We start from the raw sequence: 27,618 nt of genomic DNA, 5'->3' as shown, positions 1-27,618 counted from the left end.
TGCTGTTGTGCTGGACAAGAGTGCAATTTCAGGGTAATTTGACAAGTAGTCGATAGTCAACAAATAGTCCTTACCATTGCAGTGAAACAAGTCGACTCCAACCTTCTRCCAGGCTGAGGTGGGTACCTCTCCCATAACCATGGGCCCCTTGGGCTGTCTATAATGACATTTGAGACATGTGTCACAATTGCCCACCATTTGCTCAATGTGAGCATTTATATTTGCCCATTAAAGGGACTCTCTAGCCCTTCTCTTACATTTCTCAGCACCCAGATGTCCTTCATGTACTCTCTGTAACATCTCCTGTTGCATTGAAGTCGGTATCACCATTCTATTGTTCTTCAACAGCACACCATTGACAGCTCTGCGCTTAGTGGGAAGTACTGCTTACAAGAGCCTTTTTGCCAGCCATTTTCCAGATTTTGAATCACCTTGCAAAGAATGGGATCCGTTGTGGTCTCTTCAGCTATTTTTCTTAGTTGCTGCTCAGAAACAGGAAGTGACTCCATGACCATATCCACATGCAGGGCAACCTCCTCCTCCTCCATTGACTCCTGACTGAGGCTGATTTGGGCCACTGCTGGTGGAGCTCTTGAGAGGGCATCTGCTACCACTAAAGTTGACACAGGCACATAGTTTAGAACAAAATCATAGCGTTGCAACTTCATCATCATCCTTTGAAGACGAAGAGGCATGTCATTCAGATTTAGAGAGATTGGAATAAGGGGTTTATGGTCTGTTTCTAGAATCACCTTCGGTGATAAATGTAACAGTGAAACTTCTCACAACCAACGACCAACCCTAGGCACACCTTTTCTATTTGAGCATAACGCTTCTCAGCATTGGTCAAAGAACGGGCTGCATAAGCCACAGGCTTCCACACACCTTGATGCTCCTGAAGCAGCACTGCTCCAGTGCCATCTTTGTAGGCGTCCGTGGACACCTTAGTAGGCCTCTCAGGTTCGAAAAAAGTTAGCACTGGCTTCAGCCAAAATATTCTTTATATTGTTCCACTCTCTTTCATGTTCTCTGTTCCACGAGAACTCAGTCTTGTCCTGAAGGAGTGTTCTTAATTTCACTGTTTTAGCTGACAGATTTGGTACAAACTTCCCCAAATAATTGACCATACCCAAAACCCGCTGAATGCCTTTCCTATCTGTGGGATTAGCCATCTCCCTCACCGCGTTGACCATGGCATGATCAGGCTGCACACCCTCCGAGGATAGCCTATCCCCAAGAACTGTGATTTCCTTCACAGAATTGATATTTAGCCTGATTTAGCTTCAAACCATGCTTCTGAACCCTCTGCAGTCTTTTCCAACCGCTCATGGTGTGCCTGAATAATGGACCCCCAGAACACCCAGAACACCCAGAACACAAAATCATCCATCATCCACATACACACAAACTCCCTCTCTAACCCCTCAATGACCCTTTCCATGGTCTTGTGAAAGAGCTCAGGGGCAGCTTATGCCAAAAGGTAAACTCTTAAAGGAATATCTTCCAAAGGGGGTATTGACAGTTTGGTGCTGGCTGCATCCGACCTCACCTACCAGAATCCAACTTGGAGAAATAATGTGCGCCAGCCATTTCGCACACMATCTCCTTCCTTTTGGGAATCTGAAAATGCTCCCTTATGATACATGTATTAAGGTCCTTGGGGTACATACAGACTTTAAGATCTCCATTCCTTTTCCGGACACACACTATGGAATTGACCCAGTCTGTTGGCTCCTCTGTTTTCARGAGCACATCGAGATTCCCCATTCTTCCGAACTCCTTCTTTAGAGCCTTCCGTAGTGGCACCGGAACTCTGCATGGTGCATGAATCACTGGCTTGGCATTCTCTGAGGGTAATAGAGTGAATGAGAGGCAATGCTCCAAATCCTGTTAACACATCCAAATATATTTGAGTAATCTCCTCACCATTTTGATTACTTGTCACCCGTTGAACATTGGGCAGCCAGTCAAAGTCATGAATGGTGTACACTCACTTAACCAGTCCCAACGACTCACATGCTGTATCCCCCAAAAGAGAATCATGCCCCTCTGTTACTATCACAAACATAAGTGTGTGGCTTCTTGTTTTCCCCTTTACAGTTAACCGACACAAACCGTTTGTCTCAATTGCTTGGGCATTGTACGCTTTGAGAGCCACAGCCTTTTGCATGACGACTGGTTTGTGCTTTATCTCATGAAAAATCCTCATATTGATTAGGTTGGCTTTAGCTCCTGAATCCAGCTTTAAGGTCAAAATTGTACCATTGTACAACCCAATGGTCACTAACTACAGTATGGACCTGTGATGGTTCTTGCCCATCCTCCATGCATTCCACAATGCCCACAAACAAATCACTTTGTCATTTTTCCAAAATGATTTTCTCTCTTGCACTTGTAGTAACATTTCCCAAAGGCAGGACACTTCCTGGTCTGGTGCCTGGTGTGGTGCCCCACCTGTCACAATCACATTGTTTGTGGCTCCTTTGCTCATAGCGCCCCCTTGTGTCCTAATCTACAAAATCCATTGATGCGCTTTCCACCTCTTTAGCAGTGTTTGCCGGTGTGGAGCTAAAGGTTTTAAAAGGCAATTGTGCCAGCTTACTGCAACTCACTTTCCTGTGGCAATCTAACTCTGGAATAATTTATACCAAACACAATCTGATCTCGAATCATAGATGAGGTTATGTCTACAAAAAGCATAGACGTGTAATTTAATCTCAAATCAGTAAGAAAGACGTTTCACACATAACGTTCATATGTCTCGTTCTTCTTAGGTGAACAATATGCATCAAACTGATCCAGTAACTCCGCAAACTGGTCTTTATCCTCATTTGCAAACGTGAAGGTTTTGAATATATCGATTGCCTGTGTTCCCGCTATAGTAAGAGAGAAACTTTACATTCACCGACTCCTTTGTAACTCCAATGGCAGACATATACAGCAACAAGCGCTGCCAAAATGTTTTCCAATTCGCATCCACATTCCCTTCCAGGCTCAAAGCCTCTGGTGGCTTGATTACATCCATTGCACTTCCATAAACTCCAACATTCACAGAAAAAAACACAACTTCCACTCCTGGTACCATGTATTACTTTGTTAGTTACAGCGAGCAAGGACTACCAGCACCATCAATCATAGATAACGAGTTTTAATGTTAATCCGCCATTGCTACACATACACCATAGGTGTCATAAACCATCACTCAGAACACCATCAGTACACTTTTCTCCCAGCTCTGCTGACAAGTATTTTTCTCCGTTCATACAGGAATAAAGGCCTAGTGCACTAATTTGGTGAAGAAGAAAAAATATTCTATTTTTCCCGTGGCTATGGTGGATGTTGAAGTTTCAATGAACAAGGCAGAGGCAAAAGTCAACAGGAGCAGTGGAATAGATACACTAAGGGCAGAAGCAAAGTTTCGACTGCTCCTACAGTTTTTCTTCCGTACTGCAGTTTAACTGACACCCGGCACAGAAAGACAATTTCCTTACAATGCCATACAAATAAGTCAGATTTTAAAATTCCTAATAAGACACTTTAGTCATCACCTTTGTGCACAAAACATGCATTGAATTATAAAAAATAAAATAAAAATCATCACACACAGCCGAAGATATTAACATTTTATATTCAACCAATGTCTGCCATGTTTTTGGTGCTCCTTGTGTGCAGTAAGTGCTAGCGCACATGTGATGTTGGTCAACATAAACCAGATTCAAACCGGATATAGACGGTCCATGAATTGGCGTATGTGAACATCAGTAGATTACCTTGAAAACAACGGGCGGATATCTTGGACACAGTCTCCTGTTCTTATTATACCTCAATGGTCTGTTTGATATTAATGCTGGGTCTAAATTATTTATTTACGGGGTTACCATGGATACAGCTCTGAAGCYCGAAATCAAGGGTGTATGATAGGCAGCCTAGACTTTGCAAGTCTGATCTGCGATGGATTTGTTATTATAATGTTTATACTGGTCACAATAAACAGTGTGGTAGTCTTTTCAACATTTGGAGCATAAACTGTGTGCATTAAGGAAATAGACGCCTGGCTATTGTGTTCAGTGATTGAAGCAAATAAATGCCTGGTGTCACGATCGTCTTCTTGTGAGAGATTGGACCAAGGCGCAGCGTGTGCAAAATACATCTCTTTATTGTGGAAGAGAGAAAAACACGAAAACGAACACTATACACAAACTAACAAAAAACAACAAACGACCGTGAAGCTAAATAACGTAAGTGCACAGACAAGCAACAAACGTTCAACATAGACAATTACCCACAAACACATGATGCCCATGGCTGCCTTAAATATGGCTCCCAATTAGAGACAATAAACCACAGCTGTCTCTAATTGAGAACCAATCTAGGCAGCCATCGACACACAAACACCTAGACAAGACATTTTCCCATTAAACCTACAAACCCCTAGACAACCCAAAACACATACTTCCCCATGTCACACCCTGACCTAACTAAAATAATAATGAAAACAAAGATAACTAAGGCCAGGGTGTGACACCTGGCCTGTTAATTGAAGTTTTACGGTAGTTCCTCACTGTCTGTGGCCCACAGTAGGTGATAGTAATGCAGCAATGACATTGGATGCCAACCGCAGAAAAACCCCACTGAAGAAGAAGAAGTCATGTGGGACCAGACAGGTCGTCACTAAAGATTGTCAATTATATTGACAAGATAGTCAAGTGACCACTCTAACAATGGAAATACATGTCCTGAAAGATGGAAGGCAGGATGGAGGAGGCAAGATAAGGTGGGACCATTCTAGCCACTGAGAGGGCAGATAGGGCATAGGGCATAGAGATAGATATCGGACCCATCTTTGTATATCAGTGCCATWWTASCATCTGTAACAGCATGGGCAGTGCCATTGAGGCTATCTCCATTTTAAAGTGGTCAATTTTCTTGTTCTTCATTGGCTGATTGCTCTCAACTCATTGGAATCCCCACCCAGTTGACTACTTTAAAAAGCCCTCAATGGCAACGTCCATGGCAACTCTTTTTCAAAGTTGCCGAAATGCCACGTGCATCCACTTATATCAGTGCATTCGTAACAACTTAACCACTACGACACTTCTATTCGATCTAATAAGCCTCACGTAGCAAATTAGCAATTTCATTTTTTGTTGACACAAATGCACGCTCTCTCATTGACCTCCATACAAAAATTCCTCACTTCATGGGCTTATTTTCGACAGATTTTGGGCAGGGTAAAACCTCTCGCCTCACCACTTCCACCCAGTAGTCACTAGCGTCTATAGCTACAAGGTCATAAATCCAGCCCATTTCCACAATTTCTCTTCTTAAAATTGTATTTTAAACCTAGCCTTAACCCTAAACACATTGTTAACTTTATGTGTAACTACATACATGGAGTGTGTCTGAAAGTGGGCGTGTCAACAGATGCGCGATGTACAAGGGAAGTGGGTGTATGGAAAGAGAATCAGATAATTGGGCAGATTTGTTGCCATTCAAAACTATTTTGCGTGGCTGATTGGGCTGCAATACAACTCAATTGTTGACAACTGTAGCATTTTAACCCTTTTCCTAACCTTAAACTTCTTATCCTAACTTGCCATGTTAATTATCCTAACCTGCTACCCATTTTAGCTAAGCCGAAACCTAACCCTTTTCCTAACCTTAACCTCATTCTCCTAACCTGCCACGTTAATTATCCTGACCTGCTAAGTTAATTCTCTTAACCTGCTACATTCCGGGTCGCCTCTGGGGATAACATCAACGAATAGACCGACTCAGGCAAAGGATTCATAAAAAAATGCATAGATGATGTGATACCGATTAGTGTCTATCAAAACTTACCCGAATCAAAAACCGTGGATGGATGGCAGCCTTGTAGAAGTAAAGAGATGCTGCTTATAAACATGGTAAGGTGACCAGGGACAATAGTATGGTTAAACAAACAAATACGACCTATGCAGATTCATCAAGATGGCAAAACATGTATAGAGACAATGTGGAGGAGCAATTCAGTGGGTCAGACACGTGGCGTGGCAGGGGCTCCTAACGATCACGGATTACAAACAGAAAGCCAGCCACGTCAAGGACACGAACACCGCTCTACCAGATGACCTAAAAAACGTTATTCTCATGCTTCGAGCACAATGATTACTCTGAGCAGACGAGGAGAACCCATGAGGATGAGGGTTACGTACTTACGGTCTCCACTGAGAACATCTGTAAATCATTCAAACGTGTTAACCCTCGCAAGGCTACAGGCCCAGATGGCATCCCTAGCCGCTCCCTCAGAGCGTTTGCAGACCAGCTGGCTATTGTGTTTTCTGACATTTTCAATCGCTCTCTAGGTCAGGCCGCTACCCCCCTCCTGCTTCAAGATGTCCACCTATCATCCAGGTGCCCCAGAAAGGGAAAGTGACTGAACTGAATGACTACGACCCGTAGCACTCACTTCCATCATCATGAAGTGCTTCGAGAGACTAGTCAAAGACAGGGTTGAGGAGTAAAGGATTACATGTAATCCATAACATATAAGGGATTACAAAAAAACAGTAACTGTAATTCGCTACGTTACCATCCAAAATATTGTAATTGAATTACAGATACTTTTGAAAAACTAGATGATTACTTCGAGGATTACTTTTAAATTCGGAAAGGATTTTTTTTGTTGTTGACACTTCTCTATTCTCTCAATGACATTCAAATCAACATTGAAGAAAGGTGCAGGTTTAAATTTGTTCCACCTGAGCGAGTCTGACGACAAATCAAAGACCACTATGATGACACACCAAATGTGTTTGATTGATCGCGAGAAAAGAGCAGGAATAGGCTTTTGTAGGCTACAGTCCAATCTATCTCTTCCAATGGTGCGACTGCTGTCGGCATCCAAAGATTATTCAACTTGAATAAACGCTTTGAGGTAAGGATGACAGCAGTGATATCTACATAGCGCATTGATGTGAATCACACTGCTGTTCTCTCATTTAGCTACTTGCGCCTTACAGATTGTGGTTGTTGTGGATGGCTATTCACAAATCTAAATGTGTATTTGAACCCAATAATGGTTGAATTCAAGAAGTTTAAGCTGCCTATCAATCATTGTTTTTGAAATCGGTGGACAGCCAGTGGAAAATGCACTCTTACAACAGCTTTACAGTGCGGATCCCAACCTATGGAATAAAAGTGGGACTTTTATTGCTCAATATAATTCATGCTGATGAAAAAAAATCCATAGGCCTGATGGACACATGCTCTAACTTTTGATAGACTTAAAGGGGCAATCTGTAGTTGCTACATCCATTTTTGGTCTTAGAAATTATGTGTATATATATATATATATATATATATCCATTGATTCTTGAAGAATATATCTCACAAATAAATAAATGCCATGAGCTTAGTTCAACTGTCATACTCCATGAGAACCCAAAAGATAAGCATGTTTTACTCCATTGTTTTTAAACATTGTAAATGTAAACAAACACTGTATATATCATGGTTAAAACAAGAATTGTTATATCATGGATGGTCAGTCCTTGCATCCATAGCTCTGTCTATTAATCTGAGAGTGGTTACATTTCTCCAGACCCATCCCTCAGCTTTTACCAAACCAGATGCGGGGTGTCCATTTTGTTATTGTTTCATCTGTGGATTTGCCCTTTAAACAGCTGCATATTATGAAGATATCAAAGTGTCACCAACAAAAAGGTCAACAATAGGGCTATAGCAAATGCAGAATATGGCATTCCATTTTTCATAATCGCAGCATTTATTTTTCAACTCGAATCAATGAGCCCAATCAGTCCTCTATGACAACAAAATCATAAACAACAGAGTAGGGCTGGCTAATAAATCCTTAGTTTTGGGGTCATACTTCCATATTTCCAAGTCGTATTCTTGAAGATAAAGGAGCATAAGATTAATTGGAATGACTGGAATTCTGATAGACTTTGTTTTTAATGTAAAGATATAATTTAATTGTATTATTATATATAGTAGAAAGCGGTGGATTAGAAGAAGCCTACATAACCAACCTATAAAGTAAAATGTAACATCCATATATGTAAACTTTAACATTGATTTATCCTGCAATAGATGTTGTTTAATTGGTAACATGCATTTTTGTCTTCTTTTAAGGGGAAAGTAAGTACTGACTAAAATTTTGGACAGGTAACTATTAACTGTAATGGATTACATTTAGAAAGTAACCTACCCAGCCCTGGTCAAAGCCCACATCACCTCCTCCCTCCCGATACACTCGACCCTATCCAATTCACCTACAGCCCTGACAGATTCATGGACAAAGCAATCGCCACTGCACTGCACACTGCCCTCACCCACCTGGACAAAAAGAATGCATATGTGAGGATGCTGTTCATCAACAACATCTTGGCCATTAATACCTTAGTGCCCTCTAAGCTCACCACAAAGCTCACAGCCCTGGGACTGAACTCCTCCCTATGCAACTGGGTCCTGGACTTCCTGATGGGCCGCCCCCAGGTGGTGAAGGTAGGAAACATTACCTCATCGACACTGATTCTCAACACAGGTGCATCCTCAGTTCCCTCCTGTACTCCTTGTCTTCCCCATGACTGCTTGGCCTCGCACAGTTCCAAGTGCATCATCAAGTTCGCTGACCACACAACAGTAGTAGGCTGACGGCCTACAGGGAGGAGGTAGGCACTCTGACGGCGTGGTGCGTGACGGCTGCTTCTCGAAGCAACATCAGCACAAGAACTGTTCGTCGGGAGCTTCAAGAAATGTGTTTCCATGGCCGAGCAGCCACACACAAGCCTAAGATCACCATGCGCAATGCCAAGTGTCAGTTGGAGTGGTGTAAAGCTCGCTGCCATTGGACTCTGAAGCAGTGGAAACGTGTTCCCTGGAGTGATGAATCACGCTTCACCATCTGGCAGTCCGACGGACGAATCTGGGTTTGACAAATGCCAGGAGAACGCTACCTGCCCCAATACATAGTGCCAACTGTAAAGTTTGGTGGAGGAGGAAGAATTATCTGGGGCTGTTTTTCAATGCTTAGGGCTAATCCCATTTGCTCCATTAAAGGGGAATCTTAACGCTACAGCATACAATGACATTCTAGACGGTTCTGTGCTTCCAACTTTGTGACTGTTTGGGGAAGGCCCTTTCCTGTTTCAACATGACAATGCCCCCGTGGATAAAGCGAGGTCCATACAGAACGGTTTGTCGAGATTGGTGTGGAAGAACTTGACTGGCCTGAATAGAGCCCTGACCTCAACTCAATCGAACACCTTTGGGTTGAATTGGAACACCGACTGCGAGCCAGGCCTAATCGCCCAACATCAGTGCACGACCTCACTAATGCTCTTGTGGCTGAATGGAAGCAAGTCACTGCAGCAATAACCCAACATCTAGTGGAAAGCCTTCTCAGAAGAGTGGAGGCTATTATAGCAGCAAAGGGGAAATCAGTCATTTGAAGTAAATTGATTAGGCTCTAATCTATTGATTTCACATGACTTGGAATACAGATATGCATATGTTGGTCACAGATACCTTAAAAGAAATGGGCCTCACAATTGGCCTCAGGATCTTGTCACTGTATTTTTGAGCATTCAAATTGCCATTCGATAAAATGCAATTGTGTTCATTGTCCGTAGTATATGCCTGCCCAAACCATAACCCCACCGACACCATGGGGCACTCTGTTGACATCGTTAACTTCAGCAAACCGCTTGCCCACACGACACCATACACATGGTCTGCAGTTGTGTGCCCGGTTGGATGTACTGCCAAATTCTCTAAAACAACGTTGGAGGTTGCTTATGGTCGAGAAATTAACATTCAATTCTCTGGCAACAGTTCTGATGGACATTCCTGAAGTCACCATGTCAATTGCACCCTCAAAACTTGAGACATTTGTGGCATTGTGTTGTGTGACAAAACTGCACATTTTAGAGTGGCCTTTTATTGGCCCCAGCATAAGATGCACCTGTGTAATGATCATGCTGTTTAATCAGCTTCTTGAAATGCCACACCTGTCTGGTGTGTGGATTATCTTGGCAAAGGAGAAATGGTCACTAACAGGGATTTAAACACATTTTTGCATTTTAAAGAAATAAGAATTTTGTGCATATGGAACATTTCTGGGTTCTTTTATTTCAGCTCATGATACATGGGACCAACACTATATTGTATATTTGGCTTTGTCCTGCATTGTTGGATCTCGCAGCTCAAGAATTTCATTGTACCCTGTAATTACATCTGCAACCCTGTACATGTGACAATTACACTCTCTAATCTAGTCTAATCTAACATGAGTTCTCTTAGCCTGCTATGTAAACATTAAGCTGACCCATGGTGCACCTGGCTATGGCCGGTCTAACCAATATTGAAGCGCTGATGTTACACCCATCGTCGTTGATCCACCCACTTCTTTTGCAACACCCGCTTTCAGACACACTCAAACAGGTCAAATAAAATCACATGTGATTTGACACTCCATGTCTGTAGTTACCCATACTTGATTTTGTGTAGCCAATTTTGAGTTTATGGTTTTGGAATATGATTTTGGTACTGTAGAATCTCACTTTGTGGCTATGGTGGAAGGCTTAGTGCTATCAGGAAACCTTGGGACATCCCTACCCTAAACTCTAACCTTAACCCCTACTCTAACTTTAAGCATAACGCTTACCTAACCATAACCCTTTAAAGGGACATTTGTAAATTGTTTAACTTCATATTCATCATCTCCAGCACCACCCCAACATCAACATATGTGAAAATTGAGTGTTTCTATGTTTTGTAGTAAAAAAAGATAGAAGAGTTTCCAATGACATAATCAACCAATTAGTAGACAATTAGTAAGCAATTAGTAGTCAATGCCTACTCATAATTGGTTAAAATCACACGATGCACACCGATGTCACTGGAAACACTTTTTTTCTTTCTTTCTGGAAACACTTATCTTACACTTGTTTTTTTCCTCCGTCTTGCCCTCTACAAGATCATCAGCAGGCTTCATCACCATTGTCTACCATCCTCTGACCAGTTCTCGCTGTTCAAGCCATGAACTGATCTTCTCCATCTTCAGAGGATGCAGCTTTCAAATTATTGGCCTCTACTGGCTGACCTTTCATAATATATAGCTTTTTTTTTGCTCTTCAAGCAGTTTCAGATTCAATGAAAAGCGCTATAGAAATGTAATAAATTATTATTATTATTATGTTGCAGCAGTATGTAGGAGGTAGATTCTGAGGTGTGAGAAGTGTGGAGGAGGGCATGGAACAAAATAATGTGTAGTTTCAGTTGTAGTTTCAGTTGAAAAAGAGGAGCGTTTCAATTGTGTGGGTGGTCATGTTGCTGGGGATCAGAAATGTCCTGTGCTAGTGAGACAGGTTGAAGTTTCCAGGTAGTAGCAGCCGCAGATAAGTTTTTGGTTATCAGAGATTTTAGTGCAGAATAACTACAGGGGGGTTTGAGAAGGGTTTGCAGCCTCCCAGCCCTATGGCCTGGAGTAGGTTATGTTTGGGCCAAAGTAGTGGGAGGGGGTGGTGAGGATAGTGGTGTATAGGGTTAGATGGCGGTGCAATTTCCTTTTCCTTTTCTCGTGAACAAATGTGCTATGCACTTTCCAAACTGTGAAAGGCAGCAATACGAAACATAGCGTCTAGTCTACCCGAAAGCCCCGCACAAAGAAGAACAAGAGTAACGTCAGAGTTGGGACGTCCCAAGGATCCAAGATAGCATGGACCATAGTGGAAAAAGACCAGACGCGGTAGCGCCATTTTGAACTGTCTGCGAATGGCTGGTGTTGGAAGGACTTGTCGGGGAGGGTGCGCGAGTGATTGAACAAGCCGGGAGAGGGAGGAAAGAAAGTCAAGCAGGAGGGTGGCCCGCAACGTCTGTCCCACTATATAGCGCCATCATTTGAGAAAGACCGCTTGCACGAGTCCATACCCGGACATACAAGCCCGAGAATCGAGCGCGCGGCTAGAATCCCACTCGCCATGGCAGGTAATGTTAGCTAGCTAACTGATAAGACATCTAGCTAGCTACCGGTGGTAATACCGGAACTGTAGCTAGCTAGAGAAGTCTAAATATAGCATTGTAATATATATATATAGCTGCTAACGTTAGCTAGGAAATATACCGGCGGTAATGACGTTATATATAAACAATACTGTATTTAGACGTATCTGCAAGTCTAGCTAACTTAACTAATTGCTAAAGCTAACTAACGTTAACTAAGTAAGGTAACTCATGAAATATCACTGGCCCTGAACCAATCATCTTCACTGGGGTCCTAGCTCCACGTTCCTCTCACACATCATTACTAGCTAATATGCGTCGCTGTCATGTCAAGCTAACTGTTAGTATTATACTGTTACTAGCCACAGCTCTACCAAAGACTATACTTCCCTTTACCATTGTGGCTATAGTATATAATATAGCTAACTGTCTAAGATAAGGTGAGTTAGCCAGGCGACCAATTATTGTTAGTCAAACTAGCTAGCTTGCTAAATTATCCATAATGTGATGGTACTATCGCGTTAGCTAACTAGCTACTGGTAGCTTGCTAGGCCTGTGCGCTGCAAGCTAACCTAAACTTTGAGGTAGACACCGGTGGCATTTGAGTTTCCTCTGTCCTGCATTGTGGGATAACAAGGCTACTGGTTAGTTCACGTTCTCGAACCACCATTTCTATATGATGTCTTGCAATGGAAGGCTATCTTGTCACATTTAGCAGGTTCGCCAGTCGCCGCAGCCTGACTGGCGAGTTGAGCGGGAGTTATGATGTGAAAGATGAGTGGATGATGACTGGCTTCTTCTGAACAGTCCACCACCATCATGGATTAAGACATGAGTCACAGTTGAGTTTTACAGCTGGATGTAATTCAACTGGATGTGGGATTTGATTTAATATTTACGTGTGCTTGAAAATGGAGATTATCAACACAATATAACTGCCATTTCCCTCAGGTGGATTGCTAGGCAAAGACCTGGCTGAAATCAATCTAATGCAGAATGCATCTAGCTATGACTCAGATTATGCATGAGATTCAGTGTCGGCTGGGAAAACACGTTTTGGTGATTTCTGCAGTGGCGAAACGTGACTATAGGACCTAGGCCTTCAGAGGGACCAAAAATCTTCCAATACATTGTATCTAACCAAAAAAATTAAGAAAATGAAAAACATAGCTTTACTTAATGCGCCCAACATATATGCTGTAGTCGGACCATTCTAGTTCTATTGAAGGAGGAGCAATACTTTTTGAATGAATCAAACAGCCCTGGCCGTGCTTCGGGCTGCCGCACAGACAAAGACAGAACCGGCATAGACACAACGTGACACACAGCATAAAATAATGCACTGTTTACACAACTCATGATAGCCAATACCACTATAACACCATCACCAAAAGGGACAACCGTGTCACATCAAAGGTGACAGACTAATGGTGCTGAAAGAACAGTGACCGTAATACCTGTGCACTCTATGGCACTGAAGGAGAGCTAATTTTGGTCAAACACATAGACACAACTGATAGACAGGCTGCAGCAGTCACACACAGCATAAAAAAAATGTTAAAGAATAAGCAGCCCATTCACTCTAGTAGGTCCCATGAAATTCTAACAATACAAAAGCACAACTATTTCATGTCCAAAATGAAATTAACAAACTAGCTATTACTTCCCATTGCAAATACAGTTGAAGTCGGAAGTTTACATACACTTACACTTAGGTTGGAGTCATTAAAACTAGTTTTTGAACCACTCCACAAATTTCTTGTTAATTAACAAACTATAGTTTTGGCAAGTTTGTTAGGACATCTACTTTGTGCATGACAAGTAATTTTTCCATTAATTGTTTACAGACAGATTATTTCACTTAAATGGACATTGACCCCAAGCATACTTCCAAAGTTGTGGCAAAATGGCTTAAGGACAACAATGTCAAGCTATTGGAGTGGCCATCACAAAGCCCTGACCTCAATCACAGAAGATTTGTGGGCAGAATTGAAAAAGCGTGGGTGTGCAAGGAGCCCGACAAACCTGACTCGGTTACACCAGCTCTGTCAGTAGGAATGGGCCAAAATTCACCCAACTTATTGTGGGAAGCTTGTGGAAGGCTACCTGAAATGTTTGACCCAAGTTAAACAATTTGATGGCAATGCTACCAAATACTAATTGAGTGTATGTAAACTTCTGACCCACTGGGAATGTGATGAAAGATATAATAGCTGAAATAAATCATTCTCTCCACTATTATTCTGACATTTCACATTCTTAAAATAAAGTGGTGATCCTAACTGACCTAAGACATTTTTACTAGGATTAAATGTCAGGAATTGTGAAAAACTGAGTTTAAATGTGTTTGGCTACGGTGTATGTGAACTTCCGACTTCAACTGTATATTTTATTACGTTCCTCACACTAACCGGTGGTCTAAGGTTTAAATGCAACAATGTTTCAGTCATGCGCTGTTGAAACTACCACAGCTCAAAAACCAACTCAAAATATTTTTACCTCACTGGTTTGATGACAACCTGCAGAACACAGTCGGCTACGTTTTAGAATGATACAGGTTCACCAAAACAGAAAGATCACCACAACACTTTTTTTTCAATCACTCATCGATTATCATGTTGAAATAAATTGTGCGAGAGGTAGGAGATGAGGTTGCGCATCCTGTTAAAATCAACACAGCAAAAAAAAAAAAAWATATCTGGGATTACTGTGTACATTACTGGTTGATGGACAATTTCTAGAAGAGCTAGCTACATTTTGAAGTGTTGCCCACGCGGTAACTAACGCAACACTTTTTTTTTGTTAATCAGTTCCATGGATATCAGGGTGAAATCAATAGAACCGGGAGCAAACGTTTGGGGTGTAGCTCAGTTTAAAATAACACTATTCAAAGGCCACATGGAAACTTGGAATAACCTACACATGGTTGGTTAGATGAGAACTTGTAGAAGGCTCATTTCTATATTTTGGAATGGTGGATGTTGATTTCGGGAGGCTGCCATCACGGAAAACGGAACCAATCACTTTTTCTGTTAACCTCAAAAAATCACAACCCGCCATAGAATATCAACAGTGACAACGGTTGTCTGCTTTTAAGTCATAGTTTGACTGTCAAATCAGTGTATTGGATGGTGGCCCAGCGCGTATGACAAAATCAATAGTACAAAACAAAATATGTTGATCTGTTTTAAGCAACTGATCTTGTCATCGTCACCAATCTGAGGTAAAAAGGATGTGTAATTCAATCTGGTCAAAGCATCCACTTGTGTGATGTAGTAATACGTACTGTCCACATCATGGAAAGTAGAGCAACGTACATTAATTAGATATGCCAAAATAATTCAGTTTTAATTTAGGATGGTAAATGAAGCAAATTCACAGATTTTTACAGTCACATATTTCACACTGGTTTAACCATTTAAAAAAATAAATAAATCCTCTTATGCACAGTTTAACTGTGCACTCTAGAAATAACTCCCCATAGTGACTGTGCAGCAGCCCATTCATTCGACTTCCCTATTCAGTGTGACAAAATAGGCAGCGCTCTAAATATAGACCTGTCTGCCTTCCAGCATGTATTGTAAGTTAGCCAGCTAAATAGGCCTTTGCAATGCCTCTTTAATGATGGAATTAGGGCTGGTCGATTTATATCGAATTCATTCGGGTTCATGTTTTGCGCAATATTCCAAATGCCTGTATCACAAGAATCAAGGTTTTGTATTTTTTGTTTTTATGCGCGATTATGTCCTCTTGTCTTTTTGGTCTCATCTCCTTCGCTCCTTCTGTGCTGTGTGCACCTTCCCATTTACACCGGAGATCTGAATATAATGACGAGATACTCATGTCTCTGCCCTAACAATCGGAGTCGTTGTCCCAAAGCCTGGAAGGCTGGAGACCAAGCTTAGGTACAAAATAAACCCATATAAACGCATTGGGCTTATTTTGGACAGATTTTGGCAATAGTGAAACCTCTCGCTTTGCCTCTTCCTCTCTGTTTACATACACACACACAGAAACCAAGCCCCTGCCACTCACACCATTGAAGTTGAGAGATTTCTACTTCTCTGACAAGCGGTTTCAACTCACTATTTGCTTTTGAGGTTTGGTCCAATAGAATCAGTCATATTAACATCAAAGCACACTGAGAAATTATTTTACTGAAATAGAGGAAGTTGACCTTTCTAACGATACATTTTTATGTTCCAACTACTCAAATTGCATTCAGAGAAGACCCTACTAAAACAGGAGTATCATTGAACATTGATTCTGGAAAATGAATGCGCAATTGATTGCGTGTTGCATTGCGTTACCATGTAGCGCTAGCATCATTTTAGCCAAAGACTTATACTGTCTAGTCTGTGTTTTATAAATGTGCAATAAGCATCCAACACTATTTTATACGGAATTGGCAGCTTGTTCTCATTCTGCAAAATAAGGTAGGCTACTTGATTTCAAAAGTGGAAAGGCTAACATCCTTTTCAGATGGACAGAAGGGTGTGTTCATAACAATTAAACTGTTATGCCTTTTTTAAAATAGCAAGTAGTTGGCAACTTGAAATAAAGATTATCTGGCTATTCACTAGCACGTGGGATTGTGCTTGAAGTTGTTTGAAACCTGTGTTGATTTTCTATAAAGCGTGCTACAAGAGGTTAGTAATTATTAGTGAAAATGCATGGTTCTGGTTAAATTTGTAACAAAAAGGGCAGTTTCATGGACAGACATGAATGCCAGATGAGTGATTATTGCAAAAAAAAGTTTATATTTACCCTAATTTCACATGCTCTGAAATCATTAGATTATTGCTGACTGTTTGAAATGCAGTGTATTTGACCTTTTAATTGTACAACAAAGCTTTTTTTTTTTATTGCCCATAAATTTGGAATAATCTAGATATGATTTCTAGGCCATATTGCCCAGCCCTAGATGGAATGAGTTATTACTTGTTGACAAATGGCTCTATGGTGCTTGTATCACGATTTCCTGCAGAGGCAGATGACAACCTAATTTAGCATACTAACCACAATTACAATTGTGATCACTTGTAGTCAGCCTAGTAACATGCTATATGTTTGAGGGTTCTGTAGTTCACCAGAATAAACCAGTCCCATTGCCTTTTATCGATAGGACATTAGGCTTCACCCTCTGCATTGAGAACCTCATTGTCATAACCGCTCCTCCTGCAGTTATCACACACCCAACCAATCTACACCCCAAACTTATATTTGTATGGACAAATCTAACCAGTTCCATTGTGCAATGAAATAAATGATTACATGTGGAAATGTACAACTCAACCTGTTTCATTGTGCAATGCCAGTTTTCAATCAAGTACCTGTCAGGACTAGTTATACTGTACCTGTATTAACCCAGCAAGAGAGAGAGATTTTGATATTGACACATTTGAGGCTGGCTGTGCACAAATCTCTTTGGGGAAAGTTATATTTCTGATCTACAGTGCATTTGGAAAATATTCAGACCCTTGACTTTTTCCACATTTTGTGACATTACAGCATTATTCTAAAATGGATTAAGAAAAAAAAAAAAAATACTCATCAATCTACACACAATACCCCATAATGACAAAAATAGGTTTTTCAAAGAAAGAAAGAAATATTACAAATAAATACTAACTGCAATATCACATTTACCTAAGTATTCAGACCCTTTACTCAGTACTTTGTTGAAACACCTTTGGCAGCAATTACAACCTCGAGTCTTCTTGGGTATGACGTGACAAGCTTGGCACTGTATTTGGGTTACTCCCATTCTTCTCTGCAGATCCTCAAGCTCTGTCAGGTTGGATGGGGTGGGTCGCTGCACAGCTATTTTCAGGTCTCCGGAGATGTTAAATCGGGTTCAAGTCCTGGCTCTGACTGGGCCACTCAAGGACATTCAGAGACTTGTCCCAAAGTCACTCCTTCATTGTCTTGGCTGTGTGCTTAGGGTTGTTGTCCTGTTGGAAGGTGAACCTTCGCCCCAGTCTAAGGTCCTGAGCACTCTGGAGCAGGTTTTCATCAAGGATCTCTCTGTACTTTGCGCCGTTCATCTTTCCCTCGATCCTTACTAGTCTCCCAGTCCCTGCTGCTGAAAAACATCCCCACAGCATGATTCTGCCACCACCATGCTTCACTGAAGGGACGGTGCCAGGTTTCCTCTCGATGTGAACCTTGGCATTCAGGCCAAAGAGTTCAATCTTGATTTCATCAGACCAGAGAATCTTGATTCTCATGGTCTGAGTTTTTTTAGGTGCCTATTGGCAAACTCCCAAGCGGGCTGTTATGTGTCTTTTACTGAGGAGTGGCTTCCGTCTGGCCACTTCTCCCCCGATTGCTCAGTTTGGCCGAGCGGCCAGCTCTAGGAAGTCTTGGTGGTTCCAAACTTCTTCCATTTAAGAATAATGGAGGCCACTGTGTTCTTGGGGACCTTCTATGCTGCAGAGGTTTTTTTGGTACCCTTCTCCAGATATGTGCCTCGACACAATCCTGTCTCGGAGCTCTACGGACAATTCCTTCGACCTCATGGCTTGGTTTTTGCTCTGACACGCACTGTCAACTGTGGGAACTTAGACAGATGTGTGCCTTTCCAAATCCTGTCCAATCAATTGAATTTACCACAGGTGGACTTCAATCAAGTTGTAGAAACATCTCAAGGATGATCAATGGAAACAGGATGCACCTGAGCTCAATTTCGAGTCTCATAGCAAAGGGACTGAATACTTATGTAAATAAGGTATTACTGTTTATTTTTATACATTTGCAAACATTTCTAAAAACCTGTTTTTGCTTTGTCATTATGGGGTATTGTGTGTAGAGTGAGGGGGGAAAAGATTTAGGCTAACGTAACATTTGGGAAAAGGTCAAGGGGTCTGAATACTTTCCAAATGCACTGTATTATAGAAATATCGTACTGTAGTATTCCCCCTGCCTTTTGACATTAACAGCTGTTGATCTTGAGCTGTGCCTCAGTACCTGCGAGTTGTATCTCCTAGTGTATTGTCAATAGGCTGTGGAAGTACAGTCCTAGGCCATTGCTGTTAAATTTTACTGTATTGTCTGTCCATGAAGTATAATGTTATTAAAGACAAATTGGCTTATTGCATGAGATCAGACCAAGACAGACACAGAATGACCTTCTGAGAATGTCTACACATTTTCTCACTGCAATGGTCAGGATACAGGCTCCCCCCTCTCTTCTAAACTCCTCTTCCTGTCAGATTTGTAACGTAAACCGTCATGCGATATCTTGATCCGTAACTGTCATTCTGCCATTTCAGGAACTGGAGGTGGGAGCAATGACGTGCAGTGGTGCTTCTCACAGGTGAAGGGTGCCATCGATGATGACGTGGCCGAAGGTAAGAGCCCATACTCACATTGGTCATAGCAACAGTAGTACTGTACAATGGCAGTACTTGTTGCAGAATCATCATGGAGTCCTAGTAGTTGTTAATCATAGTAATTTATTGTAAACTATTGTGCTGGATAAATCCTAGTCAATGAGACACGCTCATCCACTTATCTTGCATTCCTTTGCGGTCACCCATGTCTCCTAATCTCCCTAAATATTACACTGCTATCCTTGCAAACAGTCCAACACTATGTGCAAGAGTGGCTGCGAAGTTGATTTCTGACAGTGGCTTGCTTGCTTTCTCTTGTTGGCTTTTGTCCTGTGGCCTCTCATGCTGACAGTCTGTCTGAACATCCAGCAAAGGTACACTGTACGCCGAGTTGCCAAGCAATTCTATCCTCTCCAGCAAGTCGCCAACCTGCACGCGTTTTGCGTACCATGGCTGTAATTTGAGGTCCTAGTACCCTGGTACGAAAAATACCATAAAATACGCAAATAATAGGCTTCGACTTGGCACATTTTTGTTTTTTGACGACAGTCTGAAGTTGGAACTGAGCCAATCAGAGGACTTGGGCGAGGACGAAAAAAACTCTTAAATCTCTGCTCTGGCCTTCCTTGGGCCCACCCCCAGAGTCATAGTATTATTTTCCTCCCTCATGCTGGATGGCAGCCCTCCACTTCGTCCCCGTTGACACCAATGATGTGTGAGGAAAATGGTAGCAATAAACATTTTCCAACATTGTATGTGTTAACCTCTACCGCTTCTCTCTCCCGGATCCGGGATCCTCCTCATCAAAAGAGCTGACTAGCATAGCCTAGCCTAACGCGACAGGGATATCATATAATATAATTTTCATGAAATCACAAGTCCAATACAGCAAATGAAAGATAAACATCTTGTGAATCCAGCCATCATTTCCGATTTTTAAAATGTTTTACAGCGAAAACACTATGTATTTCTATTAGCTAACCACAATAGCAAAAGACTCAACCGCATATTTTCACAATTTTTCTACCGCATAGGTAGCTATCACAAAACCGACCAAATAGAGATATAATTAGTCACTAACCAAGAACAAACTATCATCAGATGACAGTCTTATAACATGTTATACAATAAATTTATGTTTTGTTCGAAATGTGCATATTTGAGGATAAATCATAGTTTTACATTGCAGCTACCATCAAAAATATCACCAAAGCAGCCAGAATAATTACAGAGAGCAACGTGAAATACCTAAATACTCATCATAAAACATTTATGAAAAATACATGGTGTACAGCAAATGAAAGATAAACATCTTGTGAATCCAGCCAATATTTCCGATTTTTTTAGTGTTTTACAGCGAAAACACAATATAGCATTATATTAGCTTACCACAATAGCCAAACACACAAATGCATTTATTAGCAGCAAAAGGTAGCGATCGCAAAAACCAGCAAAAGATATAAAATTAATCACTAACTTTGACCAACTTCATCAGATGACAGTCTTATAACATCAGGTTATACAATACACTTATGTTTTGTTCGAAAATGTGCATATTTAGAGCTGCAAACAGTGGTTATACATTGTGAATATGTAGCATCGATTCACCAGAATGTCCAGAGCTATTTTGGACACTCACCTAATCTGACCAAAGAACTCATCATAAACTTTAATAAAAAAAATGTTCTTACTTTTGCTGAGCTTCCATCAGAATCTTGTACAAGGAGTCCTTGGTCAAGAATAAATCGTTGTTTGGTTTTAGAATGTCCTTTTCTCCTGTCGAATTCGTGCCACAATGCTAGCCAATGTTGATGACGTTCCCAATTTCTCCCGACGCAGAGAACGGAAAACTCAGTCCCAATAAACGTTAAATAATCTGATAAAACTCGGTTGAAAAAACATTCTTTACGATGTTATTATCACATGTATCAAATAAAATCATAGCCGGAGATATTAGCCGTGTATACCGAACGCTTATCATAAGACAATATGGAGGTGCTTCCCGGGCCTAGGTAGAGAAATGAAATTCTGGACACGTCATTCCAAAAGCTCTTGTTCGACCTCAGATCAAGCTAGGCACCCCATTCCACCTTCCACTGCCTGTTGACATCTAGTGGAAGGCGTATGCAGTGCATGCATATCCATAAATATAAGGCAATTCAATAGGCAGGCCCTGAAACAGAGCCTCGTTTTCAGATTTTTCACTTCCTGTCTGGAAGTTTGCTGCCAAATGAGTTCTGTTTTACTCACAGATATAATTCAAACAGTTTTAGAAACTTGAGTGTTTTCTATCCAATAGTAATAATAATATGCATATTGTATGATCTAGAATAGAGTACGAGGCCGTTTTAAATTGGGCACGATTTCTTCCCAAAGTGAAAACAGCGCCCCCTATTAAGAAGTTTATCATCCACTATTTTGTAGTTATGTGCTTATCTCCTTAGGTAAGGCGTCTTTATGACGAAGGTAGTTAGCTACAGCATTTAGTAAACTAGGCGAACAGTTTCTTGCCGGCACATGCTTTGATCCCCGCAACCATAGTAGGAGGAAGCGCATTGACTAGCAAGGAAGTGCGTGTTGTTGTGGTAGTTCAGTGTGTGTTGCTACGTGGTAGAAAACAGACACGGCAGAGAGCTGTTCCACTAATATCGCTCTTCAGAGAAAGTAATGTCAGGCTGTTAGATTAGTAGGCCTATATGTTAATTAATCAGTTCTTGATCTGACCTCTTGTGTTCATTTTTGCAATGGAAAAAAATATTGCAGTACTGGTATGTCACAGCCCTACTTTTAATTCGAATACCCCCTAAGTTTAATCTAGAAAAATGTGTCATTGAGACCACCTTAATTTAAGTTAGGATCAAACACTCTACTACTGTGTTGGCTACAGTGTTTGCTATAATGTAAGACTCTAGGTTTCAGAAAATCGCAGTTACAGGTTTTTGAAAAATGCTAAATGCTCGACTTCCCCCGTACCCAACCTCAGGGCTACATCACCACCACCCAATCCTAGGGAGAGCCCTGATTGTACAATGAAACATATTTCTGGTTTGCTGCTGAAGAGCAGCAGATTACCAAGTGTCCGTAAGTCTATAGTCTACTATTCCTACTGAGCAAGTATTCTGCCAACAACATTATTGGGCTAATAAAGGTGCATTTGCCTGTGATTTGAGCAGTGTGGGTGTCGTGGTCCGCCTCTGGGCTGAAGTGGTAGGTCTGGATCCTAGATCAGTCTAAACCTGCACAGAAGGTGAACTGATTCACTGTGTGCACTGCTCCTGGTCGTATGTCAATCTCGTAAGGATTTAGTGTGTGTGTTACTCTGTAGACTGGCATTAGGCATATGTATGTGTGGTAAATGGGGGGGTGGGGTGTCAGTCAGGGTATTGACAACGTGGCATTCAGCCTCCCCCATCCTTACACGCGATACAAACACTCACCCACATACCCCCACCCTCGGCCCCAGGGTGTTCAGCCCAGACAATGGCCTCCTGCTGCAACCTTTCTCGGCATTGTCTTTCTGCTCCAATAGGCAACAAAGCGTGTGTGTGTCAGCCTCTGTCTAAAAAGCCTCCATACTGCTGTTGGTGTAATGTGTGCTGCGGCCTGTAGAAACTAGGTTACCGATCATTGTGTGTCTGCTTTGGATGCGTTCACATCCTCAGTAGAATACTATGGCCTGCCTCAACTCATCCAGGCCTAAGACTCCAGCTCCTAGACATCAGACAGACTCCCGAACTAATCCAATGCCTGTAATGCTGACATGCTACCTGCCCTTGCATGGATACAATCACCTGAAATTCCTTAAGTGTTGGATAGAAAATGATAGTGGCCTAATTTCTTGTTTTCCTGACGTTGTTCAGCCGACATCATATCTACTGTGGAGTTCAACCACTCAGGAGAGCTGCTAGCCACAGGAGACAAGGGCGGCAGGGTCGTCATCTTTCAGCAGGAAATAGAGGTATGGCTGCCTGTCTGGAAGTTTAGTTTGAATTCAAAATCTGCATTATTAATTCTAGTTGCGTTTGAATGAAAAGGAGGTGATGAGGAAAACAAAAGCTAACATTTTACAGCCTTTCCTTTGCCTTTCTCCATCCCTTACTCCATATCCTCTTTTCCTCCTAACAGAATAAGAGTCAGCCACAGTGCCGCAGTGAGTACAATGTTTACAGCACTTTCCAGAGCCATGAGCCCGAGTTTGACTACTTGAAAAGTTTGGAGATTGAGGAGAAGATCAATAAAATCCGCTGGCTGCCCCAGAAGAACGCAGCTCAGTTCCTGTTGTCCACTAACGGTTAGTCAGTTACCTTCACCTACAACCAGCCAGTTCACTCTGGTGAACCTTTGTACATGGATGACATCACATCACCGCACTTTGTTTGGCTGATAAATATATTTATCTACTTGTCTGTTCTGATTGGCAGACAAAACTATAAAGTTGTGGAAGATCAGTGAACGAGACAAGAGACTGGAGGGCTACAACCTGAAAGAGGAGGATGGACGCTGCATCGACCCCAACACTGTCACTGCACTTCGGGTATCTGCTTAGCTAGCTGATTACATTCCAGGGGCTATAGTATAGAGAGACACTTGTTGTCACTGTGTGGGCGTTGCCCATACTCATAGACCCTCACCCGCTAACTCTTCCCTCTGTGCCCTTGCAGGTGCCCGTGTTTAGACCTATGGACCTTATGGTGGAGGCGAGCCCTCGAAGGGTGTTTGCCAACGCCCACACCTACCACATCAACTCCATCTCAATTAACAGTGACCATGAGACATATCTATCCGCAGACGACCTGCGCATCAACCTCTGGCACCAGGAGATCACTGACCGCAGCTTCAGTATCCTCAACCAGCTGTTAATTATTGTGTGTGTGTGTGTGCCACCAGTTTATCCCGAATACCTTCTCAGTAGTTGATAGTCCCCCTTGACTCTAGCCCCTCCAAGACATTGTGGATATAAAGCCAGTCAACATGGAGGAGCTGACCGAGGTGATCACAGCAGCTGAGTTCCATCCTAACCAGTGCAACACCTTTGTCTACAGCAGCAGTAAGGGCTCCATCCGCCTCTGTGACATGAGGGCATCAGCGCTATGTGACAAGCACTCCAAACGTGAGTACCTATGATCACCAGTCACTTAGAGGCTTCAGCATCAACCTCTATATTAGGGGCTTACACATTTGACCACATTTGACCAATGGCTTGAATGAATTCACATCGCTGCTGAGGACAGGTGTGGGAATATCTTGGAAAAGCCTAGCTAGCACAGCAACATGCACTTATTGCTAATAGCAGTTTATAAATGAACGTTACCTCATCTCCCCATCCAGTGTTCGAGGAGCCAGAGGACCCCAGTAACCGCTCCTTCTTCTCTGAGATCATTTCATCCATCTCGGATGTCAAGTTCAGCCACAACGGACGCTACATGATGACCAGGGACTACCTGTCTGTCAAGATCTGGGACCTGAACATGGAGACCAGGCCTGTGGAGACTTTCCAGGTGAGACTGGTAGAGGGAGTGTGGGGCATACCAGGTGGGACTGGCAGAGAGAGGGGGGGGGGCGTACCAGGTGGGACTGGCAGAGGGAGTGTGTGTGGGGGTTTGAGGTTGGGGAAAGTCAACAGACTTGGTAGTTTGTGTGCATGCATGACTGTAAGTCACTTTGAATAAATCTGTCTGCTAAATGGCATATTATAGGGTGTCAATCAAAAATATTTTTGGGGACCAGTGGGTAAAATATGTTAATTATGTAGATAATTCTCTAAGAAAACCAATGGTCCAAACCTCACCCCTCTATAATAACCCAGTCAAAAATTAGGAAAATTGCACTGCGTCAGCTAGGCTGGATGCTGTGCGAGAATTAAGCTACCAGACAGGCTCCCATTGAACTCATCTTTGTTCTCGAATCCGCATGACATAAAACAATATCGAGGTAATATGGATATTGATTTTGAGACGTGATATGTAGTATTTTCATATGTTAGTATACACTTTTCATATTAATGTGAAGATTTCTCACAAAAACAAGCGTATCTCTGTGAAATGTCAACGGAGCACTGAAACATGTCAAATCCTCAAGTTGCTTCGAGAAATCTGCACCGCTCTGTCAGCAGAGCTCTGTGCTTTTTATCGGATTTATTAGGTTACAAAATCCAACTATGGACACACTGTTAATGAAATGTTAGAGCGAGACCCCACTGAACAATTCAGAACATGAATAATCATATTTGTCTGGGTAAATATGCATTTTATAACCCTAAGGAAGTCTAATTTAATCACCAAAGCATGTTTTCACCCACTCTGGGCAGAGTGGGTTGACACCCGACATATTATTATATATGGTAGAATTTTTTATTTTTTTTATTTTTATAAGAGTAGGTTTTTATCAAGGACTGACCCACCTCATTTTCTTTATGCTGTTTCAGACAATGTCCACTAGAGGGTTCTCTAAGATTATGTTCTTGCTGGACTGCTGCACTATCGCACCTTGAAAGAATTAGAACCCAAACAATGAGTTTTACTTTGAACTTATTTAATGGTGTTGTTAGCCATTTCAATCATCTGGACCTGCACATTCGAATCAAAATGACCCTCCTAAATACCCAGAGTTGACCCCTGTGGTGAACTCTGAGCTGAGGTTAGAGTATGTGACTCTATGTTGAAGACCTTTGACCTGTCTGTCTCCCTCCACGGCAGGTTCACGAGTACCTCAGGAGTAAGCTGTGCTCGCTCTATGAGAACGACTGCATCTTTGACAAGTTTGAGTGCTGCTGGAATGGAAATGACAGGTTAGCATTGCCAAGTTCACATTGTATTCATAAATGACAATAACAAGCCCTAGGTTCTTAATTTCTTGTTTTAATCCTCTCCCTCATTTCCCTCTACAGTGTGGTGATGACAGGCTCGTACAACAACTTCTTCCGGATGTTTGACCGGGGCCAGCGGTGGGACGTGACCCTGGAAGCGTCCCGGGAGAGCAGTAAGCCACGGCAGGTCCTGAAGCCCCGCAAGGTGTGTGCCGGCGGGAAGCGGAAGAAGGACGAGATCAGCGTAGACAGCCTGGACTTCAACAAGAAAATCCTCCACACTGCCTGGCACCCCCAGGACAACATCATTGCCGTGGCAACCACCAACAACCTATACATATTTCAGGACAAAGTGAACTAGATGTGCACGTGAAGGCAGACATGACATCCACTACCTTCAGCCTCTAATTTTAGTCCAGGACAGTGATTGAGTGACAACAACGTCACAGTCAACAACAAAAAACCTGTCATTGGACAAAACAGACTATGCCATGGTTCCAGGTGTGGAAAACTGAAACCTCATTCTTGCCCACCATCAGCCTCTGTGGCACAGTGACACGTCGCTCAACTTATTGTTTCGGTGATGTTGTGCCAATCTGTGTGCCGCCCGCCAAGTATCGCCCCACCCAGCCCAGCCTCAGGGCAACATGGGTAAAGAGCACCATTTTATATGTATGTCTGACAAGCACACTTTTTTTGCTGATGGTTAGAAAAATCAAAACACACCTAGAACCATCCCTACACCTGTTCAACTCCTTTCATTGTCTGGTGCCATAGTCATGTTTTTTTATTAGTCAACTGCCAAGCTGTTCATTTTTTGTTTTTAATTCAATTGCAAGAACTGGAGTTTTTAATTTTAATTTTATTATTTTTCATAGTTGGAAAGGAAAAGGCGCAATGCTTGCTCACCGTTAAATTATTTGTTTTATTTAAGCAAGGTTAAAAGATGAACGTTTCGGCCTTCATCATATCACATATTTCTTCACATGTGCACGCACAAACAATTAATGCATACACAAACCCAATCGGAAACAAACTCACACTTATTAAAGAGCCTAGCTCTCTCAAAGCTGTTGCTGCTGTTGGTGGACTGCTGCACCTCAGAGGAACACTTTAAAACATGTACTGAGAGCATGTTGTATGTAGTGTGACTGGTCCTTTCTGCACACACTACTAGATGCACAACCAGTCTGTCTGGCCCAGTGAGGACTCCTTGCTATTGCTGTGAGTGGACCAGCAGGCTAAGGCTTGGGAGAGAATTGACTGAGTCTGGGAACCAGAGTTCTTGCTGTGTCTTGTCGTTCTTTTTTTCCTGTTGACGGTTTTCTGTTGTCAAAGAAGTGCTATAGGTATCATACTTGATCTGTATCATTGTACTCCATTAGTATAACGCAAATGACATATTGAAACGCTATAGATGTGTGTAGCGTTTTAAGCCGGCATTTCATGAAGAACTGCCACCATACTAGTGGCTAG

At 42.1% G+C, this 27,618-nt stretch overlaps 1 protein-coding gene across 1 annotated transcript; it reads left to right on the top strand.

Annotated features, from left to right (window-relative positions):
- Nucleotides 1-11,727: 11,727 nt before the first annotated feature.
- On the top strand, nucleotides 11,728-27,184 carry LOC111964087 (serine/threonine-protein phosphatase 2A 55 kDa regulatory subunit B alpha isoform). The gene is made up of 10 exons (XM_023987803.2): nucleotides 11,728-11,988; nucleotides 19,278-19,355; nucleotides 23,198-23,295; nucleotides 23,463-23,628; nucleotides 23,759-23,871; nucleotides 23,999-24,176; nucleotides 24,283-24,447; nucleotides 24,666-24,835; nucleotides 26,033-26,124; nucleotides 26,224-27,184. Exons 1-10 carry the CDS (start codon nucleotides 11,982-11,984, stop codon nucleotides 26,501-26,503), a joined length of 1,347 nt encoding a protein of 448 aa, XP_023843571.1. The 5' UTR covers nucleotides 11,728-11,981; the 3' UTR covers nucleotides 26,504-27,184.
- The last annotated feature ends 434 nt before the right edge of the window (nucleotides 27,185-27,618 follow it).

This window comes from Salvelinus sp. IW2-2015, linkage group LG5 (genome assembly GCF_002910315.2).
Source record: "Salvelinus sp. IW2-2015 linkage group LG5, ASM291031v2, whole genome shotgun sequence".
NCBI lineage: Eukaryota > Metazoa > Chordata > Actinopteri > Salmoniformes > Salmonidae > Salvelinus > Salvelinus sp. IW2-2015.
Note: the sequence above shows the minus strand (reverse complement) of the source record. Positions and strands in the feature narration are given on the sequence as shown.